The 17,197-nt window shown below is 40.1% G+C and overlaps 1 protein-coding gene across 1 annotated transcript; it reads right to left on the minus strand.

Moving 5' to 3' along the window:
• Nucleotides 1-1,347: 1,347 nt before the first annotated feature.
• Nucleotides 1,348-14,286, minus strand: c25h12orf75 (chromosome 25 C12orf75 homolog). Its single transcript, XM_078257392.1, has 6 exons — nt 13,997-14,286; nt 10,333-10,357; nt 7,761-7,796; nt 7,139-7,218; nt 6,232-6,262; nt 1,348-6,109 (listed from the first exon to the last, which is right to left on the minus strand). Exons 1-5 carry the CDS (start codon nt 14,034-14,036, stop codon nt 6,258-6,260), a joined length of 186 nt encoding a protein of 61 aa, XP_078113518.1. The 5' UTR covers nt 14,037-14,286; the 3' UTR covers nt 1,348-6,109; nt 6,232-6,257.
• Between the last annotated feature and the right edge of the window lie 2,911 nt (nt 14,287-17,197).

Below are 17,197 nucleotides of genomic sequence, written 5' to 3' on the forward strand. Positions count from 1 at the left end.
GTCCGACTTACTGCCGAGAACCCGGACACAGCTCTCGCTTTGGTCGTACAGAGATTGGATGGCCCTGAGAAGGGACCCCCTCACCCCGTACTCCCGCAGCACCTCCCACAGTATCTCCCGGGGCACCCGGTCATACGCCTTCTCCAGATCCACAAAACACATGTAGACTGGTTGGGCATACTCCCAGGCTCCCTCCAGGATCCTTGCGAGAGTAAAGATCTGGTCCGTTGTTCCACGACCAGGACGGAATCCGCATTGTTCCTCTTCAACCTGAGATTCGACTATCGACCGAACCCTCCTTTCCAGCACCTTGGAGTAGACTTTACCGGGAGGCTGAGAAGTGTGATACCCCTGTAATTGGCACACACTCTCTGGTCCCCCTTTTTTAAAAAAGGGGAACCACCACCCCGGTCTGCCACTCCTTAGGCACCGTCCCAGACTTCCACGCAATGTTGAAGAGGCGTGTCAACCAAGACAACCCCTCCACACCCAGAGCTTTAAGCATTTCTGGACGGATCTCATCAATTCCTGGGGCTTTGCCACTGTGGAGTTGTTTAACTACCTCAGCAACCTCCACCAGGGAAATTGATGCCAATCCCCCCTCATCCTCCAGCTCTGCCTCTACCATAGAGGGCGTATTAGTCGGATTTAGGAGTTCCTCAAAGTGCTCCTTCCACCGCCCTATTACCTCCTCAGTTGAGGTCAACAGCGTCCCATCCTTACTGTACACAGCTTGGATGGTTCCCCGCTTCCCCCTCCTGAGGTGGCGAACGGTTTTCCAGAAGTACCTTGGTGCCGACCGAAAGTCCTTCTCCATGTCTTCTCCGAACTTCTCCAACACACGCTGCTTTGCCTCTTTCAGGGCAGAGGCTGCAGCCCTTCGGGCCCTTCGGTACCTTGCAACTGCCTCCGGAGTCGTCTGGGATAACATATCCCGGAAAGACTTTGTCTTTACAGTTAATAAAAAGGTGCGTGTTCTGACTTCCACCCTGACTTCCAAACCTTGCTGTGTGCCTAGCTAGATATAGCGTGTGCCACTTCCTGCATTAACACTGAATGTTAGCATTGTGGGCTGTAGATTTGTCCATAATGCATGTAATTCCTAGGGATACTGGGCTGCAGGTGGAAGCAGAAATGCAAGAAACAGATACAAACAGAAAACCTGGGCACATAAAACCACTCGAGGTAAATTAGAAAATATGTCTTCTTCTAATTTGGATGAAACATCCTTTAAATTTGAGATAACACTACATCACAGAACACATGTAATCCCTCAAGTCTCAGGCTTATTGATTACAAAAGGCAGATGCATTTCAACCAGGACCACAATCAATAACCACAGCTGTCTTGGACAATATAAAAGTCTTTAATCATAAATAACTGAATCAGATGTTAATGGATGAGTTTCACAGAGGCAGTCAAGTTTTTTTTTTTTTTCTCCTCATGTTAGCATCATTGATGAATACGGTGATTAGTGATTTGAGAAGGAGTGCATTGACATTCATGAGGAGCAGGTAATTTGTGCACGAATGATGAAAAGTACAGTGTGAATGAAAGACACAAGAGAAAATAGCCTACAATGAACAAACCCGATCATTTCAGTCATTACCTCTTATTATCATACAGCTGTCAACAGCATAAAGAGACACTGGTGGGTTTTTAATGACCACTCCAGGTCTTTCCAGTGTGTGAAGAGGCATTTCAATAAATAAAACAGTTCACAGCTGCTTTGACCTGAAGGATCTTATGTTTCCAAACATTAAAGGAGTAGTTTGACCTTTTGGAGAAATATTTGAAGGGTTAATTTGCAAAAACAGATGTCTTCATTTTTGTTTTATTCAATCCATGGAATATCAATTAAATTGATGTTTGGTTGTTTTGATATGAAATCTTAATTATTATTATTTTCTTTTCATAATTTTTTTTTTTTTTTTTTTAATTGTGAACTCAAGGTAATATTAATCAAATTCCTGCTGGTTTATTCCGTTTTATAATGGCTTTTATCTGTTTTTACAAATTGACTCTTTGTTTGCTTTCTTGTCAAGAGTTAGATGAGAATATTGATACCACTCTGAGACATGAACGTGGTATCAATCTTCTAATCTAACTCTCGGTAAGAAAACAAATAAATGTATTCCCCAAAATGTCGAACTACTCCTTTACAACATATGTTACTTCTCTAAGCATACTCAACCTCTACAACATTCAAACAACATGCACAGCTTTTTACAACTATCCCCACAATGTGCCAAGGCGACATTTGAATACAGAGGACTAGACTTCAGACTGTGTTATTCATCCACATTTTGTCCCCTTCTCCCCGTTAGATTAATTGAATAGGGAAAATGCAATGACATCCATCATATACAGGAGGAACAACCATAAAGGGCAAAGAAGGGCTGATAAAATAGGGAGAGACAGGCGACACGACACACTGTAAAAACCAAAGGCCTCTGTTAGGGACTCACACAGGGAAACTGAGGCAGCAGCAGGGTGAAAATGTAGACATCAGAGAAAGGGACATAAAAAATATAACGTCTCAGGTGCGGTTCTGTGCTGTGGTACTGTAAGCACACTGAAGCTCTTTTTATAATATGCTGTAAACTACACAATACATAAAGAAGCTATTTGTATGTGTAGTACATTCTGTCTCTACCACAGGTGAACTGTGTAAATGCTGCGACAATTTGAGCTGACAAATGACTTGCAAAAGACACTACTGTACATGAAATCCCTTAGTATCAATGTAGCTGATAACCGGTGACACAGCTTGGCAGCTAGTGGGCATCATTCTGAAAGAAACAGACAGGAACAGTAAACAGTAAGCTTGTGTTCAGGCATGGTGAAAGAAGTCCCTGTTTTTATGCGACTGGGCAGTCAAGGCTACACAAACACACAGGCGTAGAAAGCGTTTTGTGTAATGCGGAAAGAACATCTCTTGAATCTCAAGTGTTTAAAGTTGGCCTATTTCCACCCTCGTCTGGGGTCCTGGGGAGTGGAGGACGTTGTACATTCATTAGAAGAGAGAGCTGTCAAGAGCCTGGCTGACAAATGACCTTGGCCCTTAATGCCCACCCAGCTGTAATGTGTTTTTTCATGGGGACTCTGTGCTGGTGATATTTTATATTTTTCTGATTGTCAACAGATTCCATGGGAAAAAGCCTACAACAATGAATTGATCCTTCTTACACATATACAGCCATAACATAACCTTTGCCTGATATAGCTTATTCCTCCCGACCATAGCCCTCCATTGTTGTTTAAAAACGATTAAAAACACAATGAGTCACACCGTTGTACTAGGTGACATTTTCCTTCATGATGGGCATTGTAGATGATTTGTAGTTCCATATACACTGTCCTGCTGCCGTGAATTCTCATTAGAGCACCAAATGTGTATTAATCCGCAGCTGAAAATAGTCCCCAACAAATGCACTATTCTCCTGACTACTGTTTAAGGTACAGTTGCTAAAAACTACAGTGCCCGGGAAATTAATAATTAAAACAATGTAACAATATATATTTAATATGTTTTTACCTTGACTTTTTTCTTCAGTGGGAAGAATGGGCTTGGTGCTGAGTGCCACAGAAAACCGAAACCCCAAACAGGAGAGTCATACTGGACGTCGCCCGTGTCAACAAGGACAGGACGCAAGGTCAGCGGGGGGATGTCATCCCCCCTACAATCTGAGGTTGGGTACCAAGCTCCAAGAAAAGACAGGCTTAACACAAGGGCAGCTGAAAGTAAAGGGCAACTGAAACACAAGGGCAGCTGACTTGAGAGAGATGATCATAAGTGAGCTAGATACCTGGAGACCACCTGGTCGATTAACAAGGCTAAGAGAAAGAGTACCCTAGAAGATGTGATGTGATGAAGATGTTTTCACTGAAAACAACAAGCTGATATACACAGCCAAGCATCTCTAGTGATCCTAGAGATGCTTGGCTACAAGATGAACATAGTACCCTGCATGGAGAAGGCGGCTAGAAGCTAAGATCAAGATCGGAGGGATGAGGAAATCGCCAAACTGTCCATACCAGAGGTAGTTGTGATAGATGTAGCAGCAACATCAAGAAGAAGGAACATGAGAGGCATGAAACATACCAAGGGCTTAACCTTCCTGTTGTCCTTGGGTCAAATATGGCCCGTTTTTAAAGTTTCTATATCAGAAATATAGGTTTCTTTCGACCAAATTGCCCAAAAATAACATGGATGGTTCCATACAACGCTCTTCACAAGTAAAATTAATGATCAGTTTCAGTTTCTTTCATTATATTTTGGGAGTTTTATTCAATATTATAGCACATTTCTGCTTTTTAAACTCAAAAATGAGGTATTTATTGACCATGAATTCCAAGAATAAGTGTGAAACTAGTGTTTATAATTTAGTGTTAGTGGTGTTTATACTGGTGGGAAAAACGCGTTGAAAACTTCAGAAAAAGCGTCAAAAACGGCAAAGTGACAAAAAGTGATAATCGGACAAACAAAGCGACAAAAAAGGAACAGAAATATCAAAATAAGCAACAAAAACATCGGAAAAACTACTGAAACTAAACAAGAAGCAACAAAAAAGGTCTAAAAAGTGCCGGAAGCCTAGAAATAAATGCTAAGAAATGTTGAAACATTATTTATTTTTTAGCTAGAAGGACAACACAAGGGTTAAATCGGAGCTAAAGAAGATGTGGAATGTGAAGGCAACAGTGGTTCCAATGGTAATCGGAGCACTCGGGGCTGTAACCCCCAAACTGGGGGAGTGGCTTCACCAAATACTGCGCAGAACCCTCAGGCTCCCAGGCCTCTGGTAGAGGAACCCAGCTTGTGGGGATTTATATATATATAGTCTTTTCATGGGACTTGTTGACAATTAGAAAAATACAGCAAAGCACCAGCTTTATCCATCAAGGATTACATACAGAAGAACAAAGTTCACAATAAAGTGTGATAGATCATTTATAAAATAGATTGTAATAGAATCAGTTACAAAACAAAGTCAATAAACTGTAGGAAAAATGAGGAATGATACAACACAACCACCAACTCTGCCTGTCTTAAAATGTTTCCTTTTTGACAATCTTTTGCAACTGAACATAATTTAATGAGGCGTTTTTTGTTTTTGCTGTTTCACAATAGATTGCATTTCATGTTGTCTGATACGAACAAACTGCGTGACTTCCGAGAAAGATTGCAAGAGCTGTGTGAATTACCCAGAAGCACTAGAATCAGAGCTCTTCAGGGGGAAAACAACATGCTGCAGAGAGCATGAGAGCGAGAGAGAGATCATCTAAGTATCATGACTCATATGCTGATGTTACACAATCAGTCTGGGGCACAAGTTAAGTGTCGACACCAGGTACGACCTGGTTGATGCACCCAGGACATTTGGGACATTGATTAAAACACTCTTGATTTAACTTAGTTATTAACATTTAGACTCATTAAAAACAATGTCATTTTCTGACTCTTTAGTTGCAGCAGGTCCCTGATTGAAATCAATTATATTTTCAATAACCCCTTGATGTTCTGTGATGCATTAACAGGAATGTGTTTGCTGCTTTCTGATTTCTCTCGGTCTCTCTAACTCTCTGCCTCTGCCACACAATGAATCATTGATGACTTCTGAGAGAAATAACTGAGCAGTGATTATTATTGCAGAGGGCTGTTGGGAATGTGTGTGTGTCTGTGTCTGTGTCCCAGACAGTTAGTTAGTTATTTGGCTGGGTCCCCTTTCTCCTCCTGAGAAAGAAAGAGAACGTTCCAGTGCCGTCACCGAGAAGCCAAGATGGCTGTCACAATGCCCGTTGCTGCCACCCACAGCCAGTCACAGGGTGGATGTTTGTCTGCCTCGATGCCCACATTTTTTATTTATTTGTTTTGCAGAGTGATGATGGATGCCGTATGCAGACCTCTGCTGTGCGTCCCTGCGTCACTGTGCCACCCATGACTCCATTAGGCAGCTTCCTCAGATCCCCAGCAAGCTGTCCACATCCTCGCTTAATGACAGTGTTAAAGCCTGAGATATTATTCAGTGTGTGATGAGCCAGAATAGGAGCATTTATATGCTCTCTGCTTGTAATACGAGTGTCTGTAGCTGAATGAATATGCAGGATCCTGTTGAGACAAAGGACAGAGTCATTGACTTTCATGTGAGTCTTTGTACCAGCTTCACTTTAAGAGACAAAATACAGAAGAGCAGGTGATGAGCTGAACAAGCAGCCTAGTTTTTAAAGTACCTGTGTTGTGTTCCCTTCAGTATCTGCTAGTCTGCAAGAGGGGGGAAACAGAATCAGTGCCCGGATATTTATAGGACAATTATTTGACAAATTTCATGTTCTTGTGTTTCTGTCTCAATGTCAAGACTGTGCTCAAAAAACACACACGCCCTCTTCCCAGCAGTTTGAACTGAAAGACCTCAGTGGAAAAAAGAGTCAGTACTCGTTGTGCAAGAGGATAAGAAAATGAATCAATTCATTATTATGTTTACCTCAATGAGCTTTTAGGACAAACATGAGACGAAAAACACAAGAGAAAAGCCTTCAGGACTGCAAAATACAACAGCAAAGGTAGCAGTTTGTTTCTTAATACTGGTCACATTACAAAATCGAGACAAAATTACAAGAGATCGAATAAGACTGTTGTGAAAATCAGTAACATGCAACACTTAATAATAAAGCCGATAGGTGTACAGATGCCCTGAGAGAAAGCCTCTTGTTGTCGAAATAAGGATTACAACAACAAACACTAAAAACAATTTGAAAAAATTTGCCCGAAAAAACTAATCTCACTTGCTACTCATGGCTTTTGTAAAGGTGCTTATTGATTTAAAAAAAACAAAGAACAGGGAAATAAAATTCCTTTATTGACTACGCCATAGTCAAAAATAAATGTTGTGAACTATATTCATCTTCACAGGTATGAAAACCTAAACTGTAATAGTAAAGGGAATGCTTCTCATTAAGATTCAGTAAAAATAAAGGTCAAATAAAACCAGTAATGCTGTAGGCAGGCAGGCACGTGGTTTCATGGGGTGGTGGCTCAGCCACTAGGGATTATTTCTCTACACCCTGAACTGCTTAACTACAAGCTTCTCATCAAATTTCCAGAATATGAAATGTACAGTACAGTGTTAAAGATGTTTACCTTTACATGTGGACTTGGACTGACTGGCAGCCACAGTGGTCAGGTCTGCTGGTAGACCTACATATACGCCACCATAGTTCCTGAGAGAGGAGGATTCGAATTTAGCAATTAAAAGACATAGTAAGGGTTTTAATTATGCTGTGGTGGTTCTCAATTGCATACCGTTTCTCCTTTTAGCAATGAATTAGCTCTTTATGTTTTTCTAACTGTTCTTGGAAGATACCACACCTGTTTAAAAGTTGGACAAGCAAAGGACCCTACCTACTGTACCAACACCAATCTTGCTAACATAGACACCCCAACACCCATTACATAATTACATTAAGATGCTTTATATATACAGATAAAAAATAATTGGCAATAATCATATCTTAAAATAAAAATCCTAATATCTGTTCTATTAAAGTGTGGCTCAAATGGAATTGAGCCATCATTTATCTCATTATTTACACCTGTGTTTGTCAAAATGTTCTCTATTAAAAAGGCCTATTAATATTCACATATGTATGCCACAAAGAACAGTATTTTGTTATTGCATACTACAAAAGTGTATTTATATGAGTAAAATGCATCCACCTGCACCATACAAACTAAAAGTGAAGAAAGAAATGCAGACAATTACCTTCTTTTCTCATCGTCTCCCAAAGGATCTTCTGTCCTGATTGAGAGAAGAAGCACAGGTCAGGAGCACGGAGGACAACAAACAAACATGAGTACAGTACACACTGATGAGGAACATTAAATGAATACTTCATCCTTAAAATGATCATTTGTATATCAATTACTCACCCTGTGTTACCTTAAATTCTTGTTTCTCACATGCCTCCACGGTGAATGAAGAATCTCCATTCACCGTGGAGAATGAAATCTTCCATTAAGCACTGGACTGGGAAAGTGCATTTGCTCATTTGCAGAGCTCTTTTGGGAATTCTGCTAATTCCCATTTGGGAGTTCTGAAAAACTAATGATCAGGCCAAACTGCCAATTTTTGTTTTAGGTCTGGAACAAGGCTACTGCCAGCCAATTTCCAATTGGCCCCGTTTTTAGGGGTTTTGTTCTTGGTTGTTTGTTTTTTAAGGGCTGACATGACGCTCCACCACCTAATTCACTGTTATTTTTCCAACAGTGTAAGCAAAATAATTATTCTTTTGGTGTGTGTGTGTGTGTGTGTGTGTGTGTGTGTGTTGTTGTGTAGTACAGTCTTAGAAACCGTTAGTGAGTCAGTGGTGTGCTGCTGTCAGCACTCATGGGTCCTGTGCTGGCTGCTGAGATGGTTATCAAGGAGCATACAAACACACACACACACACACACACACACACACACACACACACACACACACACTCCCTTATTCCAGGAAATGCTTTGGAAATGCTGCCCCTCCCAGAGCTTTGATTCCTGTTGATGGCAAAGGACAACCTGTTCTCTACTGTATGTGACATTTCACAGAAAAATTGAATTGAATTTTCAATTCAATTCAATTTCTGCCGGAACAAATTAATTTTTTTTTACCAAAAGAGTGGTTAAGCAAGAGTCCGTGGGCACCTGTTTAATGGTCAAGTATCTATTCATTTCTTTTATAGTCTATCGCTTTTTTTACAGTGAAGTCTGTGTTTTTCAGTATTGATATTCTGGTATTTTGTTAAGCAGAGATGAGCCAACTTTCAAGTAAATTAAAGCTTTTTTCTGCATTTATCAGTAAATATAAGTATGGATCACTATAAGTCTTCATTCTGCCAACATACAGTATCTAAACAACATTTACTCTCACATACAAATATAATTAATTTCCAAATCAAATTTGTATTGCATGTCATGAAGAAAATAACTATATTATTTAATATGACATATGAAGCAAAATACAAACATAACAAACTAAAGGAATGTTTTCATGTAAGTTTTGCATACTGTCCATCAGTGTTGAGTTCATCTATCTTCAATATCTTCACGTGCACAGGTACAGGCCCGGGCAACAGCCCGTTTGCCCTGACTGGATTAGCTGCCCCTCTGGCGAAAAAGTCCTAAATAAACTTTTCTTTCTTTCTTTTTTATTTCTTCTTTTGTTGCTGTTGTGGCTGCATTAATACGATAATACGCCCATCATTACTTAAGGTAAATCAAATTAAATTTGCTATATCATTCAATCTTGCCCTCAGCGATGCCCTCTGCCCCCAGTCACGTGACTTTGTTTATATTCTCACACATGGAGCACCACAAGCCCTTCTGCCTTCACGTGAGTTTTTAAAGTTATGGAGATTATGACAAATGCCCTGTGAATAGTAACCTAAAAAATCCACTTGAGCTTTGAATAAAGTGCAGCTTCAGCTTGTAACATTTGCATCATGTCGCGCAGCATTGCCTTATATTAACGTAAAATGCTACGTTATCAATCAAAGCTAGTGACATAACGTATGTTGCAGCAGCAGGGGTGTTGCCTTTTTTCCAAGACAAGACACATATGTGTAAATCCCAACCTCGCTTGTTTCTTAAGTCTGCTGTATCAGTGAAGCAAATTGTACACATTGTTGTAGCAAAATCTGCACATAAAAAGCCAAATCTTGTACAAGCACATATCCAAAGAGCTGACAATATTACAATATAAATATTAAATGGTATTCTTAATTATATTTATGCTTGAAAGGGATCTGAATTTCAATATTAAAGCTGTTCCATCTATGTTAAAATGCATGCCAAAGGCACAGTGCATAATTTCAATGTGAAAAACAACAACAACAACAACAAAGTGTTGAGTGTCAAAACTTTATATAATGTAAAATGTGAAAGCAATGTTTTAAAAAACGCTCAAAGGTCTAATCCTTAGCCTATTTTTTGACCATATTAATTATATCTAAATTCATATACATAATAAGGTATTTGTCTTACGGATTTAAAAAAGAAGAAGAAATTAGCATTTTGTGTTAGTCAACTTATAAAATACAGGAAAATGTAGGTATTTTATTGCTGTGTACAACCTTTATTTTAACGAAATATGTTTTAATTGAATGCTTTTATTTGCACTTTTACTATTACTGTATAATGTTTTAGATGAAAATGTATTATTGTATACTTGCATAACATCACTATAATGTCAGTGCGGACATAAATACTTTGCTACAATGAATACTGCATGAATTCTACGTGGGTAGAGGAATGAAGCTCTATTGAGGCGTAGTTAGAAAATGACTGATGTACTTACACATCCTTGGACACTTCTGCTGGCCCTGAAAACAGATGAAAAGACCAGATTTAGTGAATCTTCATAATGAAACGTATTGAAGGAAGTGTGTTACCTCACTAACAAAGACCACCATTCAAAAGCCATGGAATGTGAACCATACTTATAAACAACAATAACAGCTTCCACTATTTTATGTCCTTGGAGGCCCTAAGCCCTGATAGTGGAGATAGCGAGAGGGGAGGGACAGGTCAGGCTTTATCCCAGCAATGTAAATCTTTTGACCCAGACTAGGGCAGTAGAGACAGGAACGTGTGAGGCTTCGGTAAGTGAAGAACCTACAGTAGACCGCCTGTAATTGTTAAGGCTGAATGTCTCTCTCCCTCTGTTTGTTGCATTCCCCTATCCTTATGAATGATGCGCTTCAGTTTTGCTTCTTGTGTGTTTGTGTAGCCTGTCCTCTTTTCAGGTTACATGGTGGAGATAAGGTCGTGTGGCTCAGGCTCTAGTTGTTTGCCAGTATCTGGAAGCTACTTTAAATCCTCCTGGATCCATTTTTTTCATCTTACATTTTATGTATTCTTTGTATATGGATTGTTATATGGATTGTTTATACTGCAAATGTAGTATGTTGGTTATTCTGTACACATAACGTATTGCATTGCTAAAAATTATATATCGTATTTTGTGTTTTTTCATGTACCTGACGTAACAAAAAATGCCTCAATGTCTATTTAGGCTTGGATTACAAGATGTACAAGCCTATTGTAGTCTTAGTTTATTTTGACGCAAATATTCTGCATCCCTATATTGGCCTTTAAAAATACACAAAACTCAAAAAGAAAATACATACAAATAGCACAAAACACAAACAATAATATCAAATTACCATTAACATTTTAAAGGCAGGATTTATACTTCAGTGTAATATTTTAAGGGCATTGTCACTTGTATGCAAGTCAATTTGAGTGCCTAAGTTTGCAGTATATAATGGTTCTCAGTATTTACTGTAGGCTACTCAAACTCTCTAAATCAATTCACAACTTGCCTTTGAAGGGTTACAGAGGACATGTTGCAAACTGATACAAGGCATACGGTGGGAAATGCCTCGATTCCAAATGACACCCATTCTCATGCTCATCCCAATACTGTTTGAGTATTTTATGATCCAACAAAAGCTCATTCCTTGCTGAGCCACAGGCTGTCCGCTAAACTTGATTACAATCTAAATGAGATCACAATGCATTCATTTAGAGGATAATCTAACATCCTGCTTAAACGTACAGTATCATATTAATAGCGGGAGAACAAAAGCCTCAATTTTACCCTTCAATCATTTTTTCATGCCATTTTCCATTAGTGTAGAAATGTACCTTCAAAAAGAACACTACACGAATAAGATGTAACAGTAGGAAGCAGGATAATCTACATTTTACAGAAAGACAGTGAATTCCATCCTATTAAAAGGAATGGAGAGGACTTTTTTTCACGGTAAATGTTTGAGTCTGGTGACATGACACAGGGGTCTATTCAGTAGCCTGACAAAAGCTCATTCATGTCCAAGGGTGCACATCTGGGTGCATAAGACAAGGGATGAGCAATGTGATATAGAGTGCACCGAGGCGGTCATTTGAGTTTGGTAAGCTTGAAATTTAAAACATTCTTGTATGACTTGAATCTTGACTTTAAAGCTAAGAACTTAGAATAAATGACAACATTTACAATGGCTTCTTACTGTATTATCATTATCTGGTTATACATCAGCCTGCACTTATGGTTGCCCACAGGAATAGTTACAGTTATTATATAAATCGTATAACTGCTATATCTATTAACATCTACATTATATCATGTTAGTAATGTTAGCAAGTAAATAAACACTTCAACACATAACTACAACTGTGTAGTGACACAATTGTACATCTCCAGTAAAGGATAATATAAAACAGGAGATGCTGTTATCTAAACTGGACAGAATATAATAGTGTGGAAACATTGGTTTGTGTTTCCTACCGCCGCTAGGGATGCTTGTTCCTCCTGTGGGTCATATTAGAGGGTAGGAATAAACAACCTATATCTTTGTGTGCTTTGGATGACTTGTTGAGTATTTAATATTATTACAGGAGTTATAGATAGCGATTAATAAACACTTGTGTCTGCATTATAGTGTGTTATAAGCTATTATTACATGTTTATATACTGCTTGATAAGCAGGTGGGTGATAAAATAGTGTTACCAAATAAACACTTAAACATAAAACACAAATGTGTAGTGACACATTTATACATCCTGGGTTAAAATAAAATAGGGGGCTTCTATCTTAATTCTACAGAACACAATAGTGTCCTTTAACTCTGGCCTGGTGTCAGCTGGCACGGACAAATACAATGCAACCATTAGTCCATATTTGTCAAAGTGACAGGATTTCACACGTCCTTGTCATTGTGCTGAACGCTGACCTCAAAGGACCAGAAAAAGACCTGCTGCACTGAAATAAACACAGCTGCTGATTTTCATAGACAAACAAGCCACGCTTACGACAAACCCAGACACCTACTTAGATGCTGTTAACAGACAAAGTAACCTTAAATGTAAAGCAAATGATAACACTGGGTCGCGTTTCCCAGTAGCAGTCTGTGGTTCTGTTAACATGCCTGGCAAGCACTGATTAGGTACCTGCAAGCACACGCACACACTCACACGCATGCACGCACAGACACACACACACACACAGACACACACAAACACACACACACTCAAACACACACCATACTGCTTTGATGGGCAGCGGTGGTGAGGTAATCCTGCAGATACTTCAATCTAATTATTACCTCAATTTGACTGTGGTGCCCAGAGATTTGTTCAGTATAATTTAAAACAGGTATGTATTGTATCAGGATAAATTACTCGTTATATATTACACATATACATAACCACGCAATCCAGTATTTCTCCATTGAAATGTGTCCTTCAGGCTTTATGAATCAAACCTGATTGACAAAGGCGGGTGAATGTCACTAATGCTGCTTGCCTTTTTTACTCAAAATCCATGGAAACTAGTGCAAACACATAAAGAGAAAGAAAAACCCATAAAAAAACTGTGACCTACTGTATGGAGGACTTGCTTTTGTGTCAATGTAGACCTTAGCAATGTAATTACAGTATCAAAGCGTAACATTCCTGAGGCTTCTACTCTGGTGTCTTATACTAGAATATATGTTATGGGAGACCCTTCATGATCGACCCACCACCCATAGCTTTAGGAGACCACTGCACACATACAGACACACTACAGAGTGGGAGCCAGTATGCCGCAAACTGATGAACATTGGTTGGTAAAATTTAATACGTTTTACAGTCATTTATTTTGAGACACAAACATTTATCATGATATAAGGCTGTCTATTTATTTATTTTAGTATTTTTTATTTATGAACGAAATCAAGACACTGAGAGGCACACAGATAATGCACACACACATGGACACATCTGAGGACATATGCTAAATCCAAGGCTAACCCAACACACTTCATTTAGATTCAAAACACCCTCTCCCCTTGGTGCGAATAGTGACAATTCTCTCCCTCATACTCTCACCTATTATCACACACACACACACACACACATAGAGTATAGATGCACACATACACATTCCTTAAAACACGTATTCCCTAAAAACACTTACCTTCTGAGGTGTTGGTGGCTGAGGAATTGCCACAACCCATTTTGCATCGATGCAGCCACCGTCCAAGCAGAGCAGAGATGCTTAAGAAGAAGACGAAGGAGGAGGAAAGGACGGAAACCCAAAACACATTGGGAGAGGGGGGAGAAAGTGAGGAAGAAGGTCAAAGAAATGTCTCCCACTGTAACACAGGGATCTCCTTTGGTCGTGTCCCCCTCCCCTCTCTTCAGTCTTGCACTGAGACTGAAGTGAAAGCATGGAGAGAGAGGCTTTTATACACACACACACACACACACACACACACACACTAGGAGAGAGGACAAGAGAGAGGGGAGAGAAAGATGCTATGCCCTCACATGATTTGCTCTTTTCCTCCACCCTGACATGGTTGCCCGGGAAACCGGGGGAAAGGAGGCGGAGGGTGGGGTGAGACTCAACCAATAGGGATCTCTGTATTTTTTTCAAAAGTGGAAAAAATGAAATGCATTTAAGGGGCATCAATATATCAGCTTGTGTGTATGTGTGTGTGTGTGTGTGTGTGTGTGTGTGTGTGTGTGTGTTTGTGTGTGACATCCTGTAAAATCCTCAAATTGTCTTTGCGTGCTCAGAGGACCTTTATTCATGCTTTTTCAAAAACAGACATACACACACACACACACACACACACACACAGACACACATTGCTAACTTGTTTGAGCTCCTGACAAGCGATGAGCTGAAAAAGCCTTGAACAGTCTTGTAATGAAACCACGAGGGTCACGCTTAGGTCAGCTTAAAGATCCCAATAAATTCCAATTCAGTCACGCTGTTGTGCACTCTGACAAGACTACTGCAGTCATATGAGTGAAGTTTAGACTGCCGGATGCATTTCATTTGCACTCACCACCAGTGAAAATAACTCTCAAAGTGAGTGGTGTTATGAAATCTGTCCGTCTCTGACAAAGCCTCCAAACAAAAATCCGAACTTTGTGCTACACACAGACAGGCTAATTGTTCACTCAACAATAGAGTTAGCCTACAGGATGAGCACAATTTGTACAGAAAAGTTGGTTCATTCCTATATTCCCCGTTCATTCCTATGAGAGTTGCTCAGTGGCACATGAAGCCTTCGTGGAGCCAAAAATTACCCGGATGATCGGCGCTGCTTCCGCATAGTGTGGACCATAGAGCAGGCGCACTATGACCTCCACTGGCCGAGCCGGCCAAGCTGGCTACTTAATCATGTGGCTCTTCGAGACTTTACAAATGTTAATGGACTGAATGGATCAAATAAATAAAGGGCATCACATGACGGGCCGGGAGTTGCAATTCCACTGTTTGGCCGCTATGTTCAATTTGCTTCAAAGCCCGGCGCACTTCCTGGGGGCCTGTTGCGTATTATGCCAGATTCGTTTGATGACTCGTTCTGTGGGTACATTCTAGCATTTACCGGTTTTGTGCCAGACGCAAATTTGCGTTTCCTAGCATGGCGAAGACGTGACACGTAAACGCCCTCTTATTGGGTTCTAGTTGCCTTTGTTGGTTGGATTGGTTAGGTTTAGGCATGAGGAGTGAGATTGGGTAAGGTAAGAATACCAGGGTAAGCCAATCAGAGGCTGAGTAGGGCATGCCTTCGCCTCCCTAGGAAAATAAATATTGTTCAGACTTGTTCTTGACGGGGCGTAGTAATTATGGATGTATAATAAGACCTGGATACATCGTTCAAGGTGGAGCCCCGTTCATTCCTATGAGAGTTGCTCAGTGGCGGATGAAGCCCAAAAGGTTAAACTTCTGTGTATAAAATTACTAGGATGATCAGCACTTCCTCCACACTAAGGGGCCTATAGAGCAGGTGCACTAGAGTGCTCCGCTAACTTAAATGGGGTTTGTGATTTAATGTTGTTCTTCTAGACTTTCCAAATGTTATCGGACTGAAGGGAAACAATTTTGTTTTGGGATTCATTTCACGGGAGTTGTGATGCTAAAAAAATTTATCCACTGAGGCAGCTGTGGCTCTGGCTTAGTTGGTTGTCTACCAATCGGAAGGTCGAGGTTCAATCCCTGGCCCTGCAGTCCCATGTCGATGTGTCCTTGGGCAAGACACTGAACCCCAAATTGATCCCAATGCTGGGCCATCGGTGCAGGTGGCACCTTGTATGGCAGCCTCGGTATGAATGCGTGTGTAAATAGTTCCTGTACTATGTAATAGCGTCGTTAAGAAAAGCGATATATAAATGCAATCCATTTAATGACGTGTCTTTCTTCATGTAAGTCTATGGGAAAAAGTTTTTGGGCCAGAGGGCATCACATGACAACCTGGGAGTTGCAAATCCACCATTTGGCCGCTATGTTCAATTTGCTTCAAAGCCTGGCACACTTCCTGGGGACCTAGCAGTGACTTCCCGAAGTCTCTGCTGGTTGACTGGCAACTGCTGAGAGCCAAGAAACAGTCCAGCATGTAACTTCTCTTTACCATTTCGCTATCAGGTTTGCCACAAATGCCCCCTTCAATACATACCACTGTACCCTATAGTTATCTGTTAACTGGCCCTCCCTTCACATTCACCATAAGATTCACTGGTTCACTTTCATTTACAAGACCCTTCTTGGCCGATCACCTCCTTACTTAGGTCATCTGCTGCAGCCAAAGTCTGTCACATACAACACCCGGTCCTCACTTCATCTTCAATTAAGCAATCCCAAAACCAACTCTGCCTCTGGTCTTGCATCTTTTTAATCTGCTGCCACTCGCGACTGGAACGCTCCGCACAAGATTCTCAAACTGGACAAACTAATTTCCATTTCATCCTTCAAAACCATCATATCATCCTTGTTCACGGACATATGTAGTTGCTTCTCTACATAATTTTTACAGGTAAATATTTGAATGGTTTCTCCCTCTCTTACTTACTACCTGTGCACTTGTCTCGTTATAAGTGTTTATTGTTTTCTGTGTAGTATTTCAAATTGTATTTTATGTAATTTCTAAACTGAATGTATTTCTAATGCATTTATTATCTAGCCCTCCTTCCTTTTCCCTAAGTGGCTATGCCACTTGTCAGGCCGCCATTGTAAATAAGAACCTGTTCTTAATGACTTGCCTGTAAAATTAAAGGTGAAAGAAAATAACCCACCGTTAAAAGGCAAATTGTTGTTTTTACACTTAATTTTTTGTAATATCTCAACTACTGAAGGGATTAACACAGACATGTGTATATATACTCA

Source organism: Sander vitreus, chromosome 8 (assembly GCF_031162955.1).
Source record: "Sander vitreus isolate 19-12246 chromosome 8, sanVit1, whole genome shotgun sequence".
Lineage (NCBI taxonomy): Eukaryota > Metazoa > Chordata > Actinopteri > Perciformes > Percidae > Sander > Sander vitreus.